This window comes from Glandiceps talaboti, chromosome 18 (assembly GCF_964340395.1).
Source record: "Glandiceps talaboti chromosome 18, keGlaTala1.1, whole genome shotgun sequence".
NCBI classification, from domain to species: Eukaryota; Metazoa; Hemichordata; class Enteropneusta; family Spengelidae; genus Glandiceps; species Glandiceps talaboti.
In genome coordinates, this window is record NC_135566.1 from 18,310,001 (window position 1) to 18,330,000 (window position 20,000).

At 38.4% G+C, this 20,000-nt stretch overlaps 1 protein-coding gene across 1 annotated transcript in view; it reads right to left on the minus strand.

Annotated features, from left to right (window-relative positions):
* The window catches only part of LOC144449776 (nitric oxide synthase, salivary gland-like), a 21,858-nt gene extending 2,458 nt beyond the window's left edge, over positions 1–19,400 (minus strand). Inside the window, exons 1-22 of the mRNA XM_078140351.1 lie at positions 17,832–19,400; positions 17,026–17,168; positions 16,200–16,362; positions 15,421–15,512; positions 14,741–14,882; positions 13,174–13,313; positions 12,652–12,826; positions 12,369–12,470; positions 11,993–12,187; positions 11,050–11,135; positions 10,423–10,567; positions 9,939–10,043; positions 8,284–8,342; positions 7,711–7,843; positions 6,539–6,966; positions 5,337–5,533; positions 4,832–5,001; positions 3,581–3,791; positions 3,025–3,106; positions 1,930–2,215; positions 1,118–1,309; positions 803–943 (exon numbers count right to left, since the gene is read on the minus strand). Of these exons, the coding sequence (XP_077996477.1) occupies positions 803–943; positions 1,118–1,309; positions 1,930–2,215; positions 3,025–3,106; positions 3,581–3,791; positions 4,832–5,001; positions 5,337–5,533; positions 6,539–6,966; positions 7,711–7,843; positions 8,284–8,342; positions 9,939–10,043; positions 10,423–10,567; positions 11,050–11,135; positions 11,993–12,187; positions 12,369–12,470; positions 12,652–12,826; positions 13,174–13,313; positions 14,741–14,882; positions 15,421–15,512; positions 16,200–16,362; positions 17,026–17,168; positions 17,832–19,400 (4,956 nt within the window). The remainder of the gene's footprint in view (positions 1–802; positions 944–1,117; positions 1,310–1,929; positions 2,216–3,024; positions 3,107–3,580; positions 3,792–4,831; positions 5,002–5,336; positions 5,534–6,538; positions 6,967–7,710; positions 7,844–8,283; positions 8,343–9,938; positions 10,044–10,422; positions 10,568–11,049; positions 11,136–11,992; positions 12,188–12,368; positions 12,471–12,651; positions 12,827–13,173; positions 13,314–14,740; positions 14,883–15,420; positions 15,513–16,199; positions 16,363–17,025; positions 17,169–17,831) is intronic.
* Positions 19,401–20,000: the final 600 nt, after the last annotated feature.

The window sequence follows — 20,000 nt, forward strand, 5'->3', positions numbered from 1 at the left end:
GTGTTTTTCAGTACACTTGCCTTCAGTTTCTGATCTATGTCCTCAGCTGTCATAACAGCAAACCGTCGCTTTCCCCCTGCCATTATACCGTCTACCTTGTAGTATGTGTATTTTATTCACCTTCTAAATACACTCTGAGGTAATGTTTATTATTACGAAAATAGTGTTCAACGTGTGAACGGAAGTCTTATCTGTTCAGTCACAGTCTGGGGTCATGTTTTTGTTATGATTGTCTGAGTCTAATCACTCTTCCCTGGATGCCATTAATTGGATCTCATACACAGAAAATACACTCCCGCCACTAACATTTGATAAATTTGCTACTCTGCTCATACACCTGTCTTCACGCTTTTCCCTGATTGGTCAATAGCCCTCATTTGTAAATGTCAGTCGAAATTTAACGCCCAGCCGGAGTACAAGTATGTATGTATGTATGTATGTATGTATGTATGTATGTATGTATGTATGTATGTATGTATGTATGTATGTATGTATGTATAACAATAAATTGGTCGAGGTAACTTACACTTATGTTTTCCATTTTGTTTTCGAATATAAACACATACTTATACTTCATTTTCTCTTATAATTGACTTGAAGTTACAGCTTCATATAACATTCCAAACCAAAAATGTATAATGTGAATATTTGTTCAATATTATACAAGTAAATTTGTAAAGTGTTGGCTATACCGAACTACACTCAAGTTTTGGCTGACAACCGAGTGTGTTGGTACAGCTGGACATTTATATCACCCTTCCTTAGTCCATAGATACATTTATATGAATATATTATTACAAACCATTCGCAGAGGTTTGATTTCTTTGTTATCCAATGAAATCTTTCCCATGGTCCGTTTACGCTCCAACTGCCGTTTTTCTCGGGTCACCTCTGCCGTTCGGAGAGTCACTCCGAAGATGTCTTCATGGTATCGATTCTCGTCCTGAAAGTCAAGTTATACAGACATAGAAACTGATTATAATGACTGAAAAGGCAGGAGTTTTATGACTAGGGGTGATGAAAGTTTTCACTATTTACATAAAATTGTGTGCAGCACATACTACAACAACTAATTTATAAACGGGTACAGTGTGAAAGAGATGTGATTGTTGCATACCTTCATTTTGTTGACATACTGCTTAGCTTCCAAAGCATTCATCGCTCTGGTTGTCTGGAGGATGGATTTAATGACTTCACACACACTAGTTGCCATGGAAACATCGCCACAGACGTAGAAATGTCCCCCTTTGTCGACGAGTGTTTCAGATACGTCCTGTTTGTATTGTATCAATATGTCTTGAACGTATTGCTTTAAAAGGAATAATGGTGGAATTGGTTAGAATAGATTGGAATCTGCAAGTAGCAGGCCTGAGCTCCGTCGGACACTGTCGCGTGTTTCTGAATGGCTAAAGTTCCTTGGGCAAGATTTGAACCATGATTGTACCTCAGTCAGTCTAGTTATATTATTTGGGACGTGGTAGGATAAAGGTTGCAATGTGACTGCTGCAATCATATACGCTGACAGAGGCAGCTGCAATGGATTGTGTGCTCCTAATAAGTATAAAAGGCCGCTGTGCCGCTATAGATCAGTGCCAGGGGTAATAATTTCAAAACACTTTGGACACTGTGCGGGGAAAGTGATAATTAAAACCAACATTATTAAAGTACAAAGTTACTTGAGTCTAATCAAGTGGAAGACTTAGTGGAATTTTCTTTCACCTAAAAGTAGAACCAATGTTTGATACTAGTAAATTGTCTTTCCGTTAAATTGGTTTGTGCGCCAAAACAGACAGTCATATATTGTTGATATTTGTTCACTTGGTATTAACGTTTTATGTGGACATGGTTACAATTGCTTCAAAGAAAAATAACTAAAAAACAACACACACAAATGAGAGTTGAAGATGATAATGAAAGGTCATGACATACCTTTGGTTTACCGGGTTCTCTTGAAAAAGCCATCATAACACTAGAAAGAACGCCTAATTTTCGGTTGTGCTGCAATTCATCTTTGTAAATATTATCAACATTTGACTGTCGACAACCAAATACCAATGTGATGTCACCAAACTTGTTCGCGACATTTGCGATTTCGGCTTGTTGAATATCAATATACCGTTGCTGCCAGAAGCTTCTAAAGGGAGCAATACCACTTCCCGGGCCAACGAGTATGATAGGTGTAATGCTTTCCTTTGGCATATGAAACGACGGTGCTCTGAAATGATTATGTTGATATTATTATTCACTCATATAGCATTTCACTGAAATTAGCGATGCTCTGTGGGTCAAGTTTTGAATGTACAATAATGGCAGATGATCTATCGGGAAGATGCAAACTAACACTACGATTGCTTATTAATGTTGATATAAACTAGACATTGATGTGAGTACATGCACTGTAGCGTGGTATTTCTGATAGCAAGTATTTTTCATCAACCTTATCCAGTACTTTGGGCTATCTTGATTACAGCATGATTCATGTATCGGCATATCACCCACCACTATCAACTACTACATATGCAAGAACAGAAGTTCTAGTTTGTGTCAGTCTTAGTTTTCAGTCTAGTTAATATATTGTTTCCTAAAAGAGCAACTCATGGTCACCTTGTATTGGTGCGGTTGACCTCATATCTGTACGTAGTATCTGATTTTGAATGCAGACCAACAGAAGGGTGGGCGGCAGATTGGAAGACAGACAGACAGACGGACAGACAGACAGACAGAAGGTGGGTTGCAGATGGGCAGATAGACAGAGACGGACGGACAGACAGACAGGCATGCATGCAGGCAGAGACAGACAGACAGACATACAGAACAGACAGACAGAAGAGCGGGTGGCAGATGGGCAGATAGACAGACAGACAGATAGACAGACAAACAAACAAACAAATAAACAGACAAACAAACAAACAAACAGAAGGGCGGATGGCAGATGGACAGACAGGCAGGCGGAGAGACAGACGGAGGTAGATCGACAGACTCTTAAAATCTATATAGAATGTTTATGATGAAAAGAATACATACGGCCTGACAAAACATGGTATAACATCAGCACCATTAATATGATTTAACCAGGATGAACATACACCATTATGAAGCTTTCCACCTATAAAAGACAATAAACAAATCAAACTCAGTTTTGCAATTGTACACACATTTCGCATTAATATAGCAGAATGAATTGAATATTCTCTTTATAAATCATATCTGCGTTTTAATAATTCCAACAATTTATCTTAATTATTGAAAACATGAAGTTACGTTTGTCATCATCATCATCATCATCATCATCATCATCATCATCTTCATCATCATCCTTTTGATGGCAACGATAACAGTTCACATCGATGAACATATCATTGATATTTTGCACTGCAAAGTCGAACGTCTTTTGCCCCTCCTTCTTTAACTGCCTGCCTGCCCCCCCCCCCTCTCTCTCTCTCTCTCTCTCTCTCTCTCTCTCTCTCTCTCTCTCTCTCTCTCTCTCTCTCTCTCTCTCTCTCTCTCTCTCTCTCTCTCTCTCTCTCTCTCTCTCTCTCTCTCTGCAAGGAGTTACTGGAATTAAAAAAGTGTCAATTACTTAGCGTCTGGTACTGTACAACAGCTACTGTAGCATGTATTTCACCAGGATGCATTTCTGGAGAAGAACTGATGGAGTAATATCGAGGTTTCATTAGTGGCAATTGAGAGAGTAGGAAGGATGGCGATAATTTGATAGACGGAAAGCTGTCCAAAACCTCTGGTAAAGTGGGTACATGATCAAACTTCCAGTCTTCGTATTCGTCTGCTCCCTGTGAAAGTCAAGTTTTGAAGTGTTAGGATTTATTATGCAACACATATGTGTTTTACCAGGTGTGTGATCCTATATATATATAGTACTAGTAGGATGTAGAAGTATGCATTGGGTGTGCCCTTTGGGGGCGCTATTCAATTAGCACATATACCGGCCATGTAGTATATGCGAGCCAGGTTTCACAGATCTACCCTTTGGGGCGCTGTTCAATTTGCACTATGACTATACCAGTATTTACGGTACATGCGTGCCAGGTTTCACAAATCTTACCCGCAAAGTGCAAATCATGCATATGGTGCTTATTCACCTCATTATATGGTACATGAATGGACCGGTCTGTAGGCAACAAAAATGTTAGTCTTTGAAGTGTAGAACAGCATCCTTAATACTATGGTAGCTATATAGTTTAAATAAAATTCCTCACAAGGCCGTACATGCAATGCCTTTCAGTCAGGTACAGCATATTTGACATGTGTTTTGTATTTGCTTACGACGAGATTATCTCACTATACAGAACAAAAAGGGATAGCAGTCAACATTGGAGATCGTTGGTTAGTATATTGTTTTAACTCTCCTATAAGAAATCTTGTGTAATTGTATTCACAATCCCTAGAACCATCACAGAATGGAACAATTTACCACCAGACATTGAAACTGTTGAATCACTTTATGCTTTCAAGTCTCAAGTGATATCACACTTGGACAACTAAACACAATAACTATCTAATATTTATTTACCATTTTAGTTTTTATATTATTTATTCATTTACTTTGAATCATAACTGCTTTAGTTCGTCATTCTCATTTTTGTTGCTCGCTCACTGGCAAAATCTTCAACATGTTGAAGGTGGACAGTCATGGAAAAAGAAGGAGAAGATTCCGTGTATATTGTGCTTTGTTATTAAGGATGGAAATCTCTTAGTCTTTTGAGTAAAAACATTGTGTGAAATACTGTATCATTTTTGCTGAATTAATATTCCTGGGTTTTATACTTGAAGTATTGTTATAAAATGTATACGGGGGAAAAAAGTTATTAACCTTTGCTAGGAGTTCTACCGTGTTCCTTTCTCTGTCATCTTCACACATTTTGACCAATTTTTGGAGGAACTGCGGTGATGGTGGTGTTGTGATATCCAGGTAATATCGCAGTGCTGTGCGAATAGTGCATGGCGACAGTCTCTCTGTAGATGTCCACACTTTGTTCTTACCTAGGGAAGAGAAAGTGCAATGCTTATTTTTGTTTTCAATTACCGTTCAAGGGAGACGTTAACGAGAAACTGTAATATTAGTCAGTTATACGAAATTAATTTATGTATAACATATTTAATATGATTAGTAGCAGTGGGCTTATATCAACTTATGTTGGTTGCAATTGATTGGTTGGTTGGTTGGTTGGTTGGTTGGTTGTTGATCGATCGATCGATTGCTTGATTGATATGCTGGTTGTCGATCAATCGATCGATCGATCGATTTATTCATTTATCAAATGACATACTTGCCTATAGCTTAATTAATGAATTGATAATTATATTAATGTACATACCAAATGGCGTAGTAGATTCTTCCAAATATTGTACACATAATACATCATCGGGTGAAATTGTTTCACATTGAAGTTGATTAATGACACTGTCAACTAATCCTTCGCTATTAGCAGGGAAAAAGGCCACGTGGTCACCGGGTTGGTAGTGCAATTCATTTGATGACTGGGTGTCGACCCGTACCAAAATAGTTGATCGACTGATGACAGTGAAAACAAAGAGATGTTAATCAACAGTACAACGACTACCACTTTCTGTAATGACAACTTATAATGGTCTTTGTTGTAGTATTTTCGAATATTGACTCTAATTTATCTCTGAGAAATTTTAAAGATGCAATTTTTGCAAGATTATCATCTCAAGTCCACCTGCCAAGACTGATTTTATATATTTGCCTTGTAATGTGTTTTTATGAAATTTTTTGTTATTTTTTGTTTGTTTGACATGTTTATGTGTTTTGTATTTTTTTTAGTTTTTTTTTTTAGTTTTTTTTTTAATTTTTAGGAGCCCGTAAATTGGACTTGCTTCGGTTGGTCTTCCATTAAATAAATAAATAAATGAATAAATAAATAAATGAATAAATAAATAAATAAATAAATAAATAAATAAATAAATCTAGATGAATCAGATGTTCCAGTAATTTATTTATTTTCAATGGCGTTCTTCCCATGCCATGTTCTTTCTCCTTATCAGCTGCAGGCATTCAGTGGACATTTTCAGAATTCCGTTCACTTTATAGAATATACCTTTAAATAAATCTAGCCTATGAAATTCAAATATTGAATTTACTTTTTGAAGTGAAAATGAAATTAGATTCTTGAACCATTCCTTGTGCATTGCATTGTTGGTTGTTACACTAAATCTGTATCGTCAAATTGGCGGGAATGTCTCTTGCCAAAGAATTGTTTCTATGGGCAATTTTATATTATCGAAAATAAACGGATTGATCGCTCTCATCAGTTAACTAAAAATAGTTCATAGTTGTTGTTCAGTGTCGTTGTCGTCATCGTCGTCATCATCATCATCATCATCATCATCATCATCATCATCATCATCATCGTCGTCGTCGTCGTCGTTGTTGTTGATGTTGTTGTGTTGTTGTTGTTGTTGTTGTTGTTGTTGTTGTTGTTGCACATGCGGCGGTGGTGGTGATGGTGATGGCTGTGGTGATTTGGTGGTTTTGTTGTTGTTTTCCCTTCATTACCTTGACTCCAGTGCTTGTAGGTTAGTACGATCGATAAGCTTGCACGGGGAAACCGATCTACCATGCAGTTTCGACAGGGACTGACACAAATCTTGCCCATGTACGTCATCATTAACCTTGACCACGCGGAATCGTTCTTGTTGCCACGTCTGATCACCACTAGTCAAAACACCACTGGCTTTCTTGAAATTCACGCCCTCGCCGACGCAGAAAGTGTCACAGGCTGCTTGAAACACATTCTGTGCCCAGGCTCTGAAGGACTCGTCCTGGCCGCAAAGTTCATCACCTTCGCCAATCTCCAGAATTCTCTCTCCGCCAAGTTCGCTGAACAGAGAATCAATGGCATGTCCAAAGGCACAGAAGTTTGGATAGGCCCTTGATCCCAGAGCGAACACCGAAAACCTGTAACGGGAGGACATTATTAATTGCTAATGCAAGTACATGCATAGATGACGACGTTGAGATGGTAAATAACGGTATGGCAATAATATTCATATTTTAGTATTTTACGGTTTTTGTAGTGAAAACGTACTTTCAACATGGCACCTGAGATGAAACACAGAACGGCAAGATTAGTAGCAATGACATGTCATTCACAATGTCGGTGTCAAATCTAAATTGGCGTAAATGTTTACTAAATAGATGCTGGTACACTATCGTAAATGTGTTAAACAGTGTAAATAAGCTTACAGCTTGCCTTGTACATTCAAATAGCTGACATGCTGAGGGAAGGCAAAGGGAAGTAGGGATGGTGAAATAATGGATGGTCAGGGAGCACTTGCACACAAACAGCCAGAGTTATTGAGTCAACGTACATGTAGTGTGTGTGGTGTGGTGTGGTGTGATGTGTTGTGTTGTGTGGTAGGGTATGCTTGGAGTGGTGTGGCGGTGGTATGGTGTGGTGGTGTGGTATAGCATCGTAGTGTAGTGTAGTGTAGTGTAGTGAAGTGTGGTGCGGTGCGGTGTGGTGTAGTGTGTTGTAGTGTAGTGCCACAGTAGAGTAGTGTAGTGTAGCGTAGCGTAGTGTAGTGTAGTGTAGTGTAGTGTAGTGTAGTGTAGTGCAGTGTATTGCAATTGTACTGCATTGCATACGTACTGTGTCATCGAATCAATCGTATAATACTCTCTTCACCGTGCTATATAAACAATGTTTACATTGTGTATTACCTTACGTTACTCAGTTCACCGATATTTCTCAGTAAGTCTGAGTCATGAGCAGTTTCTGTACTTGACAATGCCCCAGTCGTGCCAGCACCTTTAAGGAGACGCAAATACGTGTCGATTCTCGCCAGCTTCTTCCTATCTCTGCTGACATAAATAACGCATGCAAAAGCAGGCATTGAAAGTAAAGATTACATGCAAGATTACATGCGTCATATCATCAACAGTGCACCTCATTCCCCAAAGAGCCAACAAATCGCATTCCAGAATTCGAAAATTGTCTACATTCAATTGCAATTCAAAACATGCAAGAAAACAGCATAATTACGCATGACGCAGACGCTGAATATATATCTCACACCGCTTATATATCCAAAGTGCTAAATTTTGAAATTGTCTAGCAAACGTTCACCATGCAGAGAAATTCAATCACCGTGGTTGCCCTTGAACTAGGGAAGCTGACAATTTATTGTCAAGATATTCAAATAAATGAATGGAAAGTATTCTAATAATCAGAAGGAACTGTGAAATACCGACGACGTATTTCTTTGTTGATAGTGTGCTTATTATTCTATTCAACTTACTTTCCCTTCACAGCTGGGTTTGATAGTTGATGAAGGTCCATGAGATACTTTGCAAAACTCTGAAAAATAACCATGATTTTAGAACGTCACTAACTTGTCTGAAATTCATCACATTTTTAAAACAAAAAACTTCTTTGAGACTGTGGTAAAATAATAGATTAGTAAAAGACATTTTATCAACAAGAAGTAATACGTGTGACCGTGATATAGTACTAACCCTTATATTAAATATAAGTCAATCAGTCACGGTCCCACGCGTTCAGTCGTCTCACCTTCGGTAGTACGAAAAAAGCCGAGGGGTGAACCAATCACATGTGGAGTATACCAACATTATGAATGTACTTTAGGGTATAATTAGGTCTGTAAAAAATTGTGTGGTTCCAATTACGCTCACTTTTAGAATAGATGGAGTAAGTAGATTTTTTACTTTATTTTATTATATTGTTTTCTTTGTGAGTGTCTAGTTCAGGTTTTCCATTGTTTTCCAAATGGTCTCAGTCTGTGTTGTTTATTTCTTCCTATCAGATGTACAGCCATTACAGATCAGAAGAACAGTTTTACTTTGTCTTTTTAAGTTGATGTCAGTTTCCGCATCCACTGTTCCTCGTGAGACTTCACAATTTTTGCGATTTTATTATTTTTTTTCTCGAATACATAAAAAGAAAGTTTAGGATCAGCAGTGAAAAGCCAGGTGGGGTTGGGTAACCGGAACCAAACAATTATATTTTTAGGCCTTACCATATTTAGAGGATGTTGTGACATCAATTTCGCACAGGTACTTCAAGTTGATGTTTGATGAATTATGTACGTGATCTAGATTGAACTGACGTCATGTTGGCTACTTTCTAAATTTCAGACGGCCCGATTTTCTTTAAATTTGGCTTTACCATACTTTTGTGTACGGTCTGTAAGGTACTCCGTGACGGGTGCCCTCGCCTCTAACATATTGGTCAATCCATCTCAGGCAGGTGAGGGCGGAACGACACGACATATCTTTACTTACAGTCTAGATTTTGGGGTCAGCCAAAATGTTTAGGAACTATCTCTAGAAACTGTTATTCTAAATTTAATTTTAAATTTTAAATTTTGATAAGCTGGTAACAGAAGAGCCATGTATGTATCAGTGGAAATTATAATCAGCACGGTATCTCAGTTCTTGTACATGTACATTCATTCTAATATTAGTTGCACATTGATTTCTGGACTATAAAGTTAAGGTGTAGCATTCGTACGTTTCACTCATGCGCACCTAGGAATATAATCCCTTACTGTGCCAACCTAACCAGCCTGGGCTAGCCAGGTGGTGGTCAGAACCTGGGGGTTTACATGCGTATCTGTCGGCCACTGAACTGAACAAACCACAGGGGTCATGAGGGACAAACAGAAATGTTTTTTCATGATTTCCCGCGTCGGATAGGGCAGGGAATAGATGGTCAGAGGAAATGACACTTGTGATGGTAATATTTAAAACCCTACTATTTGATATGTAAAAACACTAAATAATATTTGAAATCCGGGAAATCATTTTTTTAAAAACGTGTATTCCTCTTGGCCGCTGTGAACAACTTTGTCTGACAAGAGAAAAGGTATAAATCAAGATTCCCAATAACGCAACCTGGTTATGGCAGTCATAAAATAATTTATAAGGGTCTAACCTCTCCGTTTTCAGGTGGGTCACCATTCCCAAATGTACTTGTGACAACCATTACTAAAGCCTCGTGTTCGAGATGTGTGACGTCATACTCATCCATGCTTTTCACCTGTCAAGACAAAAAGAAATAGTTGTTGCCATAGAAATAGACATGTATCTCAAAAAATGATTACTTTCTCAGTCTCGGTATTTTGATACATATACGCCCATTTCATGTTTGCTTTATTCCGACGTTTACAGGTCCACTTCGATTTAGAATTAAGATTTAGGTGTGAAAAAGAGTTGTCTGGTAAAGATAGAGAAAAATTTGGTCAAGAACAAAAAAAATGGTTCTTGTGGCTCCATTGATTACACATTAACATTAATGCGAGAACCTTGGATTGAAACCCCGGCCTTTAAATGAAAACGGGGTCACATTACATGTTTGTCTGCTGTTGGTACAGTGACATTTTAATTTCCAACCACCAAGGATCTGAGATTTAACCTACCTTGACATTGAAAGCGTGGTTGAATATCTGGTACAATATCTTAGCATAGCTCTCCGACTTTCCAGTTTCACTGCCATATAATATCGTCGCCTTAATTCGTTTACCCATCGCCTTTCCCATCATTGCTGCCGAAAAGCGGACAGCCCTGTGACACAAACAATATGAAAAGGTTGGTGATAATATTATACTGGATAGTTCCTTACGTTTAATGATGGTCTCGGTTACCCAGCCTCTCACCGCTTGGAGCGCTGCAACGAGAGCACCGAGGCGACAGTCTGGGGAAACGTAATTCAAAAAGTCACTCGAACCGGAAGTGACACAGAACATTTCTTCGAAGTATTGAAAACTGAGCTTACGAGGAATGTTCATTGTAATTAAGATGTATCAGTACCTTCAGTTGAGAAAGGATAACCTGTCTAAAAGGTACCTAAATCTTTCAGTCTGCAATGTTAGACGTGAAGTATTCCCCAGCATGCACTGCTTTGGGAATGAGATCCGGTGCGGGCGATTGTGACAACGTACTCTCAAGTGGGTGGTCTTGTAGTAGAGCCCCCAGTGGTGAGAGTCTGGGTAACCAAGACTAGTATACTGATCGAGTAGAAAGAGATATCATGTCAGCCAACTTACGCTGCAACTTCCTTAAAAGTAGCTTTCCTTCTCTTACTCTTCTCATCCCCGCTTTTATCCCATTTGTAGTTCTTCCAGGGATTTTCCTTTTGGAATGAAAATAGTTGTAGTAATTAAGCAGTAGTTTTTTTCCCGTCACAACTACGTGTACAGGTATTGAATAACAGTGATCAGAAATATTATTGCCACTACAATGTCAAACAAGGTCACGAGTGACGTTTTCACAGACAATTGTCCAATGTTCTTAAAATAGCGATATGTACCAGAAATGGGAGTCAAGTACGGGTTTTTAAATTTATAAAACAACTTTATCATGTTTCCGCACTTGAACAAACAATGTGAAACAGCTCAGACCAAGTCTATGTTTGTAACTCTATAAATTGCAAAAAGCTATCAAACAATGTAAAAAGTGTTTGAAGTCCGTACAATACCAAACATTTTACATGATCTTAATAGTATGCAATTTATGGAGTTACAAACAAGGATTTGGCATGTGCTAATTAGTCATGTTGTATTTTCATTGTAGAAAAACGTAGTAGATGAGAGTTGTTGCATAAATTAAAAAACAACAAATAAAAACCCAAATGCTTTAATATGTATAATGTATTTGTAAAAATAGGAAACCCTTTCTCACACCAAAACAAAACGATATTATTGTACACGTAACGTCTCGCCTAATCTGGCCGGCATAGTCATGATTTCGTTGTTACATTTGTTGTGCTATGGCGTCAGAACCTATGTAAAATTTATAACCCGTGGGAGAGGGTGGGGAACTCGAGATTTGGTCTTTAACCACCCCATATCTCTGTCTTAAGTTTTCACATGAAAGTTTATCCTTTTTTTTCAAACCTGAGGGCAGTAGAATGGGCTACCTTTGCCGTACTGCCATCCCATAATTACAGTTGTACCCTGGGTCCACGGTTCAATATCCTTGTTTTCTTACCTGGTATTCATACGAAGGTTTCAACCTATAGTATACCATTTCTTGGTGGAAAACTGACGTCACACTTCCGGACATCGGGGGTACAATCCATACCCAGTCTGCAGGACAACCCCCACGTAGGCGCTGTTCGTTGTGCATGTGTTTGATGAAGGAGTCAGACGCTTGGTGATGGTCTGTTATCGTGACCTTGTGTAACTGATAAAGGAATTTTCTTTTAATTATTGAACTTTGGTGAAATGAAAATGTAAGTAGGTTTAATAGCATAACATTGGAATGTGGTGAAAATTCGTATAGAAAGTAATATATATTTATATATGACAGTTAGAGAAATTTGGGTGCAGCGAGGAAAGAACTAATTTTATGACATGTTACCTACCTGAAAACTATGAAGAACCGCAATGTTAACTTCCACCAGTGTTCTGTCTTTCCATAGACTTGATGTACTGGTGATGTCCAGGCCCATTTTACTTGCGACAGTCTGAATGAATCACAATGGGCGATAAATGAAGACTTGTTACAAGAATTATTTAAGATAACAAGAGGGCGCTGTTGGCACTAAACATACACATCAAACATAATTATGGTGTCCTATATATACATTAAAAGTGAAGTACATTTATGTCACATGTTTATACCAACTGTTAGATAGCATTTCCTACCTCCATCACGTTATACCTCGCTTTGTCACACAAATCTCTGGCTCCGATCTCAGTTCCCATATACCAACCACTAAATGGACAGGCGGTAAACTCCAAACCTCCACAGTCAAACAACATATTGGCTACTGCTGGCAGAGCAAACCAACGTAAGCCAAGGTCAGCGAACCAGTCAAACCTCAAGAGAAACAGATGAAAAATGTATTAAGAAACAGGTAATCTAAAATAATCTTAATAAAGATTTTTCGATGAGAATTTCTATGGATCAAAATATCCTTTCTTATATATTAAACATAATTATAATAATTTAAACTTGGTGATAGAAAATAGGTGCATATATGTTATTATAAATGTCGAATCGTACTGTTAAGTCTGTTTAATGTCACTTGAACAAACTTAATATTGAAAGAGACAGTGGCACACTCTTTCAATGTTTGCAGTGTGTGAAAATATAACAACTGAGCTCAAAAGATCTATAAAATGATATTCATAAAACCAAATTGATAAGTTTCAATCTAAACTCACTTTGGATGAGATAATTGCACCTCCAGGACCAATTCTCGTGGAATTTCAAATATTTCCGGGTCCTGTCCATCCGCTTGTAACACAAGGGGTAGAATGTCAAATTGACCACCCGGCCCTTTCCAGCCTAATTTTTCACAAATCTGAAAGAAAGAAAAAATGAATTCTAGGGGTAATTTCACGGATTAAAAGTTACAGTTCACAATCGTGGTTAATATCATTCATCGAGTTGTTACGAAACCATGGGGCACAGAAAACCAAATAAAATCATATAAGATCAGATCAGATCAGATAAGGCGTAAAAACAATTGTGTGGTTCCGATTACATTCAATTTTAGAATAGGTGGGGTAAATAGATTTTTTATTTAATTTTTTTAAATTATTGTTTTTCATGTGTGAGTGTCTAGCTCAGGTAGTTATGATTTCCGTTGTTTCCAAATGGTCTCTGTGTTGTTTATTTCTTCCTATCAGATGTACAGCCATTACAGATTGGAAGAACAGTTTTATATTGTCTTTTTAAGTTGATTTCAGTTTGTGCATCCACTATTTCTTTCGAGACTACACGATTTTCGCGTTTTATTTTTTTCCTCGGATACGTAAAAAAAAAAAAGTTTAGGGTCGGCGTGAAAAACTAGGTGGGGGTCGGGAAACCTGAACCAAACCACTTTTTTATTAGGCCTAAGTTAAAATAAGACATTTGCTAACATTGTTTCAAATTACGGGGTAAAATAAGATCTGGACCTACAACTTTGGTTGGATTTACTTTATGACGCTGACAGCATCTTCAGTAGTTGCAAATATTAATTCACCCCTTTCTAGATCACTAGTACCCACATTCTTAAATTTACTGAGTTCTTGTCTAAAATCATGACAATCAAACTATATTAATATACTATAATAAAAATGTTCAAATCGCTCACGTAATCAACAGTCGTTTGCGGTACACAAGTGCTAGCACTGTCACTGATGTTGCCGGCCGGCATACATGGCATAACCAGTCACCAGCTTTATGCTAGCTAGTCCATATACACGTAACGGATTCATATTATTTCTGGTGAAATTTTCTTCTCTCTTTCTCTTATAGTTCTCTTTTTAAATTTTGATGAAATGTTTGAGTTCCCTCTGTATGTTGTGTCTCATATTGTTCTGTTTATCCTCTTATTTTCCATTTATGCTTTTTTTTAATGGAATATACTAAATTGCTTTATACCGTTCATCTCTTGTTAGGCCTATAATTCATACACACGATATTTACTAGGTTGTCATATATGTGTTGCTTTTTGCTTGGTTGGTTGGTTGGTTATCTGGTTGGTTTATAAGGACCCTAGGACTACTTTGTTGGTTGGTCGATCATTAGAATGGTCAGTAAATTGATTAATTGATTTGATATGCCTTATTATCGATCGATCAATGATAACATCCTTCCCTGCAGCATACAGTTACCCATAACCACTGCTGGTACATGGCTATACTTCTTCCTGCGGAAGTCAGAGTTTGAATTGGAGTATGGGTAACCGAGCCTACGGCATAAAACGTAGTTTCCCTCAGAACAAATCTATGACCACTTTACCTCTGTAAATTCTAGATTAGCAGGATCACCAATGACGGAGTCGTCTGGTTGTCTGTAGGCTGCGTACTGTATTAATTGGGAGTTCCATACACGGAAGTCATGATAACCATCAGTACGGTGAGGAAAGATCGTAATGGCAGCCCTGTGGTATTCGAAGAGAGTCGTGTTAGACTAGTAGTGACATTATTGAAGATTGAATTGATTGGAATCGATAGTACATTGAAATTAAACTGAAACGTTTGAATATATCAGAAAAAGTTTTTGTGCGTCCAACACGCACACGCAAGCACGCACGCACGCACAGACAGACAGACAGACAGACAGACAGACAGACAGACAGACAGACAGACAGACAGACATGCAGGCTCAGGCTAGACAGGCAGGCGCACACGATATTTCACGCACGTTTCAAGGATATATGAATTGCAATGATGTTTATAGGCAGTTAAATGTAAATTTCAAGCAAGAGACAAAACCTAGAGTGAAAAAAATGTTAAATTACAGCAAAATAGTATGATTGATTAAATGTTTCAATTATGACTAATACAATTACCACAACAACTATTTGAAATCACAATTGAAATAAGTTTTTAGGCAATTTTTTAAAGGGTGTCAAAATCCATTATTGTTCTTATACAACCTTTCCCTTTATGCCAGACTGTGTAGTTAAATTATATTACCTGATGTTTCCTTTATTGGTGGCATACTTAATGTGATTACACAGGACTTCAAACATCTGGGTAGCAGTCATAATATTTCGAGCATCAAATACCTGATAATGAGAAGAGAATGGTTAAATGTGCATTCATACATTTTAGCAGTATATAGGTGTTTTTTATTTGGTGCGCCTAGTTATCAATATCCATCGAAATCACGCACAAATAAAAAGTCATTTACACTTCTAGATGCCAGTGGATGTTTAGGATGACGTGACGTCACGAGCAGGGAGTTTTCCCAGCATCCTTTGTGGCAAAAGTTCCCAAAATGGCGACACTCAGTGAGGCTCAACATAGCGGAATTTTGACATTTTAAAGTCACATAACTTTAATACGTTTCATTTTACTTCTAAAATTCAAATACACATCAATTAAAAACAAAAAGATAAGCTATCTAAAAGTGCAAATGTGTTTGATTGGACCTTCATTCGTTAACTAATATAACCGGTAAATGAATCATGCCTCTTTTAAAAAGTTGCTTCCTACTTTGGTACCGATATCAAGCCAGTGTACACAATACCATTTAAAGCCTATGAAATTTTTTTCAGGTATTCAGAGAATGTCGACGTCGCAACCATTTTATGTAAAAAATTGTCTGATATATTTAATTGGGAGAAAAAAGGACAGAATATAGTGAAAATAAAGACTCACATACTGGGTGTTGTAAGGAAGTTATTTTATCAGGGGTTATCAGAAGCAAGCAAACATTCGATCGTAACCTTCAGTAAGAAAAGATAGCTAACCTGCAGTTTGGACCATTGTATACGACCAATACATCGTGGTGCATTCCTCCAGGCGGTTTTTGTACCAAAGATCAGTTCGGTTTCTGTCAGGTGATACGTGCCAGTCTTTTCAATAGCATCAACGACTTCTTGTGTTCTTTTCCCATGTGCTTCTGTATTAAGCCTGTAATCACAAACGTCAAAATACACAAAATAAACAAAGTGTATCGTATCACTTCATTGTACACATACACCAAGATTTCAGTGGACCGCTACTACTTATGCCAACATCTACACAGTAGTACAACACAGTGCAGGGCACTGCACTGCACTGTACTGCACTACACTACACTACATTGCACTACACTACACTACACTACATTGCACTACACTACACTACACTACACTACACTACACTACACTACACTACACTACACTACACTGTACTGCACTGCACTGTACTGTACTATTATCATATCACATCAAATGATACAAGAGTATCAAACACAACACAAAACAAACAACAATACAGCACAACACAGCATGGCACAGCACAACCCAACACATCACACCACACCACACCACACCATACCACACCACACCACATCACACTAGATCACAGCACAACACAACAACACAACACAGCACAACACAACACAACACAACACAACACAACACAAGACAGTACAGTACAATACAGTACAATACAATACAATACAATACAATACAATACAATACAATACAATACAATACAATACAATACAATACAATACAATCATGTATACTTATCTACATGTACTGTTACAGTAATAGAACATTGCATTATTTAAACTAAATATACATTTACCTTTTAATATGAGTATAATATTGATTAATGAAATCCTTTGCCTGGGTCAATAACTCTTCTTTTGGTCTAAGTTCTCCCGTAGCTCTGTCAGCAGGTTTGAACATAATAGAACCCTGGCAGTGCTGATCATCGCAATGGTTGAACTATTAACATAAACAGCATAATAACTGTGAGTATCAAACTGTGGAACATTTGAAGATGAAGAGAGAGATTTAATCAATTGTTTGTACTGTTTGAAATTAAGTGTAATGTTAAAGTATTAAGTCATCACTATCAATAAAGTAGCATTCGTGTGTACGGAATAAATTTGTACATGAATCAGTGTGCTCATCATATGACGTAAGCATGCACTAGTTTGTATACTAGTATATATAGTGACAGCGCACGATGACGTCATGACGTCAATCCGCATTACCTCACTGTCGTCACTTTGCCCCCCCCCTTCACTGTCTATGGTCTGACGAGGGCGACCTTCAAAACCTCACAATCATGTTTTTGTACTCGTTTGACAGAAATGTTGAGACTGTAACATATAGTAAAGTATTTAGTTTAGTTTATCCTGCATTGAAATAACGACCTCGTCCTCTACTCAACACCCATACTCGACATCCACACCACTTTAATATGACTTAGAGATGACATTGTTTCCCCTCGGCAGTCTCAGTTCTATGTATGGGAATCTAACAATAGGTTATGAAATAATTAGAAGACACTTCAGCATGTAATATGTAACACCACTGTGTAATACTGGCTATCAATATTTATGTTAGTAGAAAAGAGATCTTGTATATCGGGGAAAAACTCACCAATGACGTTTTGGAATGTAAGATGTCTGAATTCTCATTTCCAGTCATAAAGTTCTTCAACCGCACAAACTTGGACTTTCGCTGGTGCATAATTCCAGACTTGTCTCCAGTTGTTGGTTTAGAATCTTTGGTCGGACCTATTCCATCGTCTGTCACTTTAGGGGAAATGTCTTTGCTTGGCTTGTACTGTTCCGCTTGATTACGCATCGAATCCACAGATTCGCCATGTTCAGTCGTTTCAACTTTACTCCCTGTGTCGGCATGTTCGATCGTAGATGCAGGCTCGTCATCTTCGTCACTTTCTATAGTTTGCCGATCTTCTTTCGTTGTTGGTGGGTTGACTTTACTTCTCCCATTGATCCCCGTTTTGATGACGTCACTGTTAGAATCGTACCCTAGATCTGAAGAAGCTGGTGAATCATCTTGCAATTGTGTTGTTGTTAGTTGACTTTTTATTTGGTCTGCCGCACTGACTGGTACACGCACATCGTCTGCAATCGGTGCAGGTGTAATATCATTAGGAGAAGTGGACTGAACACCAACTTGAAAAGGGTCAGCATAAACTGACGGAGTCATAGCATCGTTGTGGTAGTCTAGACCCTCACTATCGACTTGAGAGTTCACATCAGTCATCAAGTTAGCGTAGATAACTCTCTCAGGACACTGGACCCCAATGGATGTATTATCCGCTAGATGTGGACCACCATTCGACAGGTTGTTATTTTTACCAACTTTTTCTATCCCTTTATAGAAGTTGTTACTGCTATTTATATACGGCCGTGGTTCTCCAAATTCCACAGCTCCTGAATCGCTACTTCCATTCCAGGCAAGATATGTGTCCTGCAAAGTTGTACGACGCCGCACTGGTGAACCGACTTGTTCGTGTTTTGGTAACCGGTGTAAAGGCGAATCGTCAGTTCTATCATGACTGTGGCTGCGGGGAGAATTGTATCGAAACTGCGAGCTGCCGTTCGATATCACTCTACCTTCTCTCGTCTCTAACGGAGAGTAATCGCTCGGTGCCAGACTTTCGTTATCATCTACCGCGTTTGAGTAACTTGATAATGGAGGCGGTAGAGTAGAAAACACATCGTAATTTTGGATGATACGACTCATCTGAGGATTGGCCAACACTTCCGTTGGTAATTGATAGAAAGCTGTTCCCGGGTATTGATCCGATGGGTCGTCATGGCCACTTGCATGCGTAGCTTTCTCAATTGGTTCTGAAATACGAACGATTCGAACCACTCCCGTAGCAGTGTGCAGTGTTTCCAGGCGAGTATGATATCCTTCCGGCCCACGAAGAACGAGTAAACACGATGCCCCGACAGGAACACTTCGGAGGACTTCGACCGCCGTCGTGTAGGGTACATCGCGGAGATTAACGCCGTTGACGGATACTATATTGTCACCAACTCTAATCAGACCCGTTTGTTCTGCTACTCCACCCTGGATTAGTTCAGAAATGACAACAGAGGGGTTGGTATTTCGGCGTTGAATGAGAAACCCGAGACCGTCAAATCGCCGTTTAGTTATACGGACGGATATGATGTTTGCTTCACTTTCCATTAGTTGATTTTGTCACACCGATTTAAAGTACGGAACTACTCCAAATTTCCCCGGCAAACTTGTCACTTCCCTTGTGACTGAAGAGAGGTCCCTTTGTGAAATTCTGGCACCCTGTAACCTGGTCAATGCGGTGAATATATCTGTGAAACAAAATATTATTAAGAGAAAGCTATGTAAGTACTCGAAACAAAATGACGTGCGTCAACTTTGAAAGTGTGTGGATTGGCAACTTGAAACGACGTCACCTGATCTGCAATTAACACTGAACATTAGATAATTAAGTGGCATTGTTTCGTTACGTGTATCGTATCCGATCAAATTAAAACGTTAACGTACTACCATAGACAGTGGACGGTGTTTTTACTACCCAGCTACGAACAGTACTAAGATTTTTCCACAAACTTTGAATTTATATCAACGGGCCGGGGATTACATTGAATGTATGTACAAGTGGGATTACATACACCGTACAACATGTATATGTACGGGATTACATGTCACGCAATGCCTGTGTCTCGTTTCCTTTTCTTTTCCATTAAGCTAATGTGTTTTTCTTGTTTTTAAAAGGTATACTGCCACACTCGTAAATGTTATACCTTC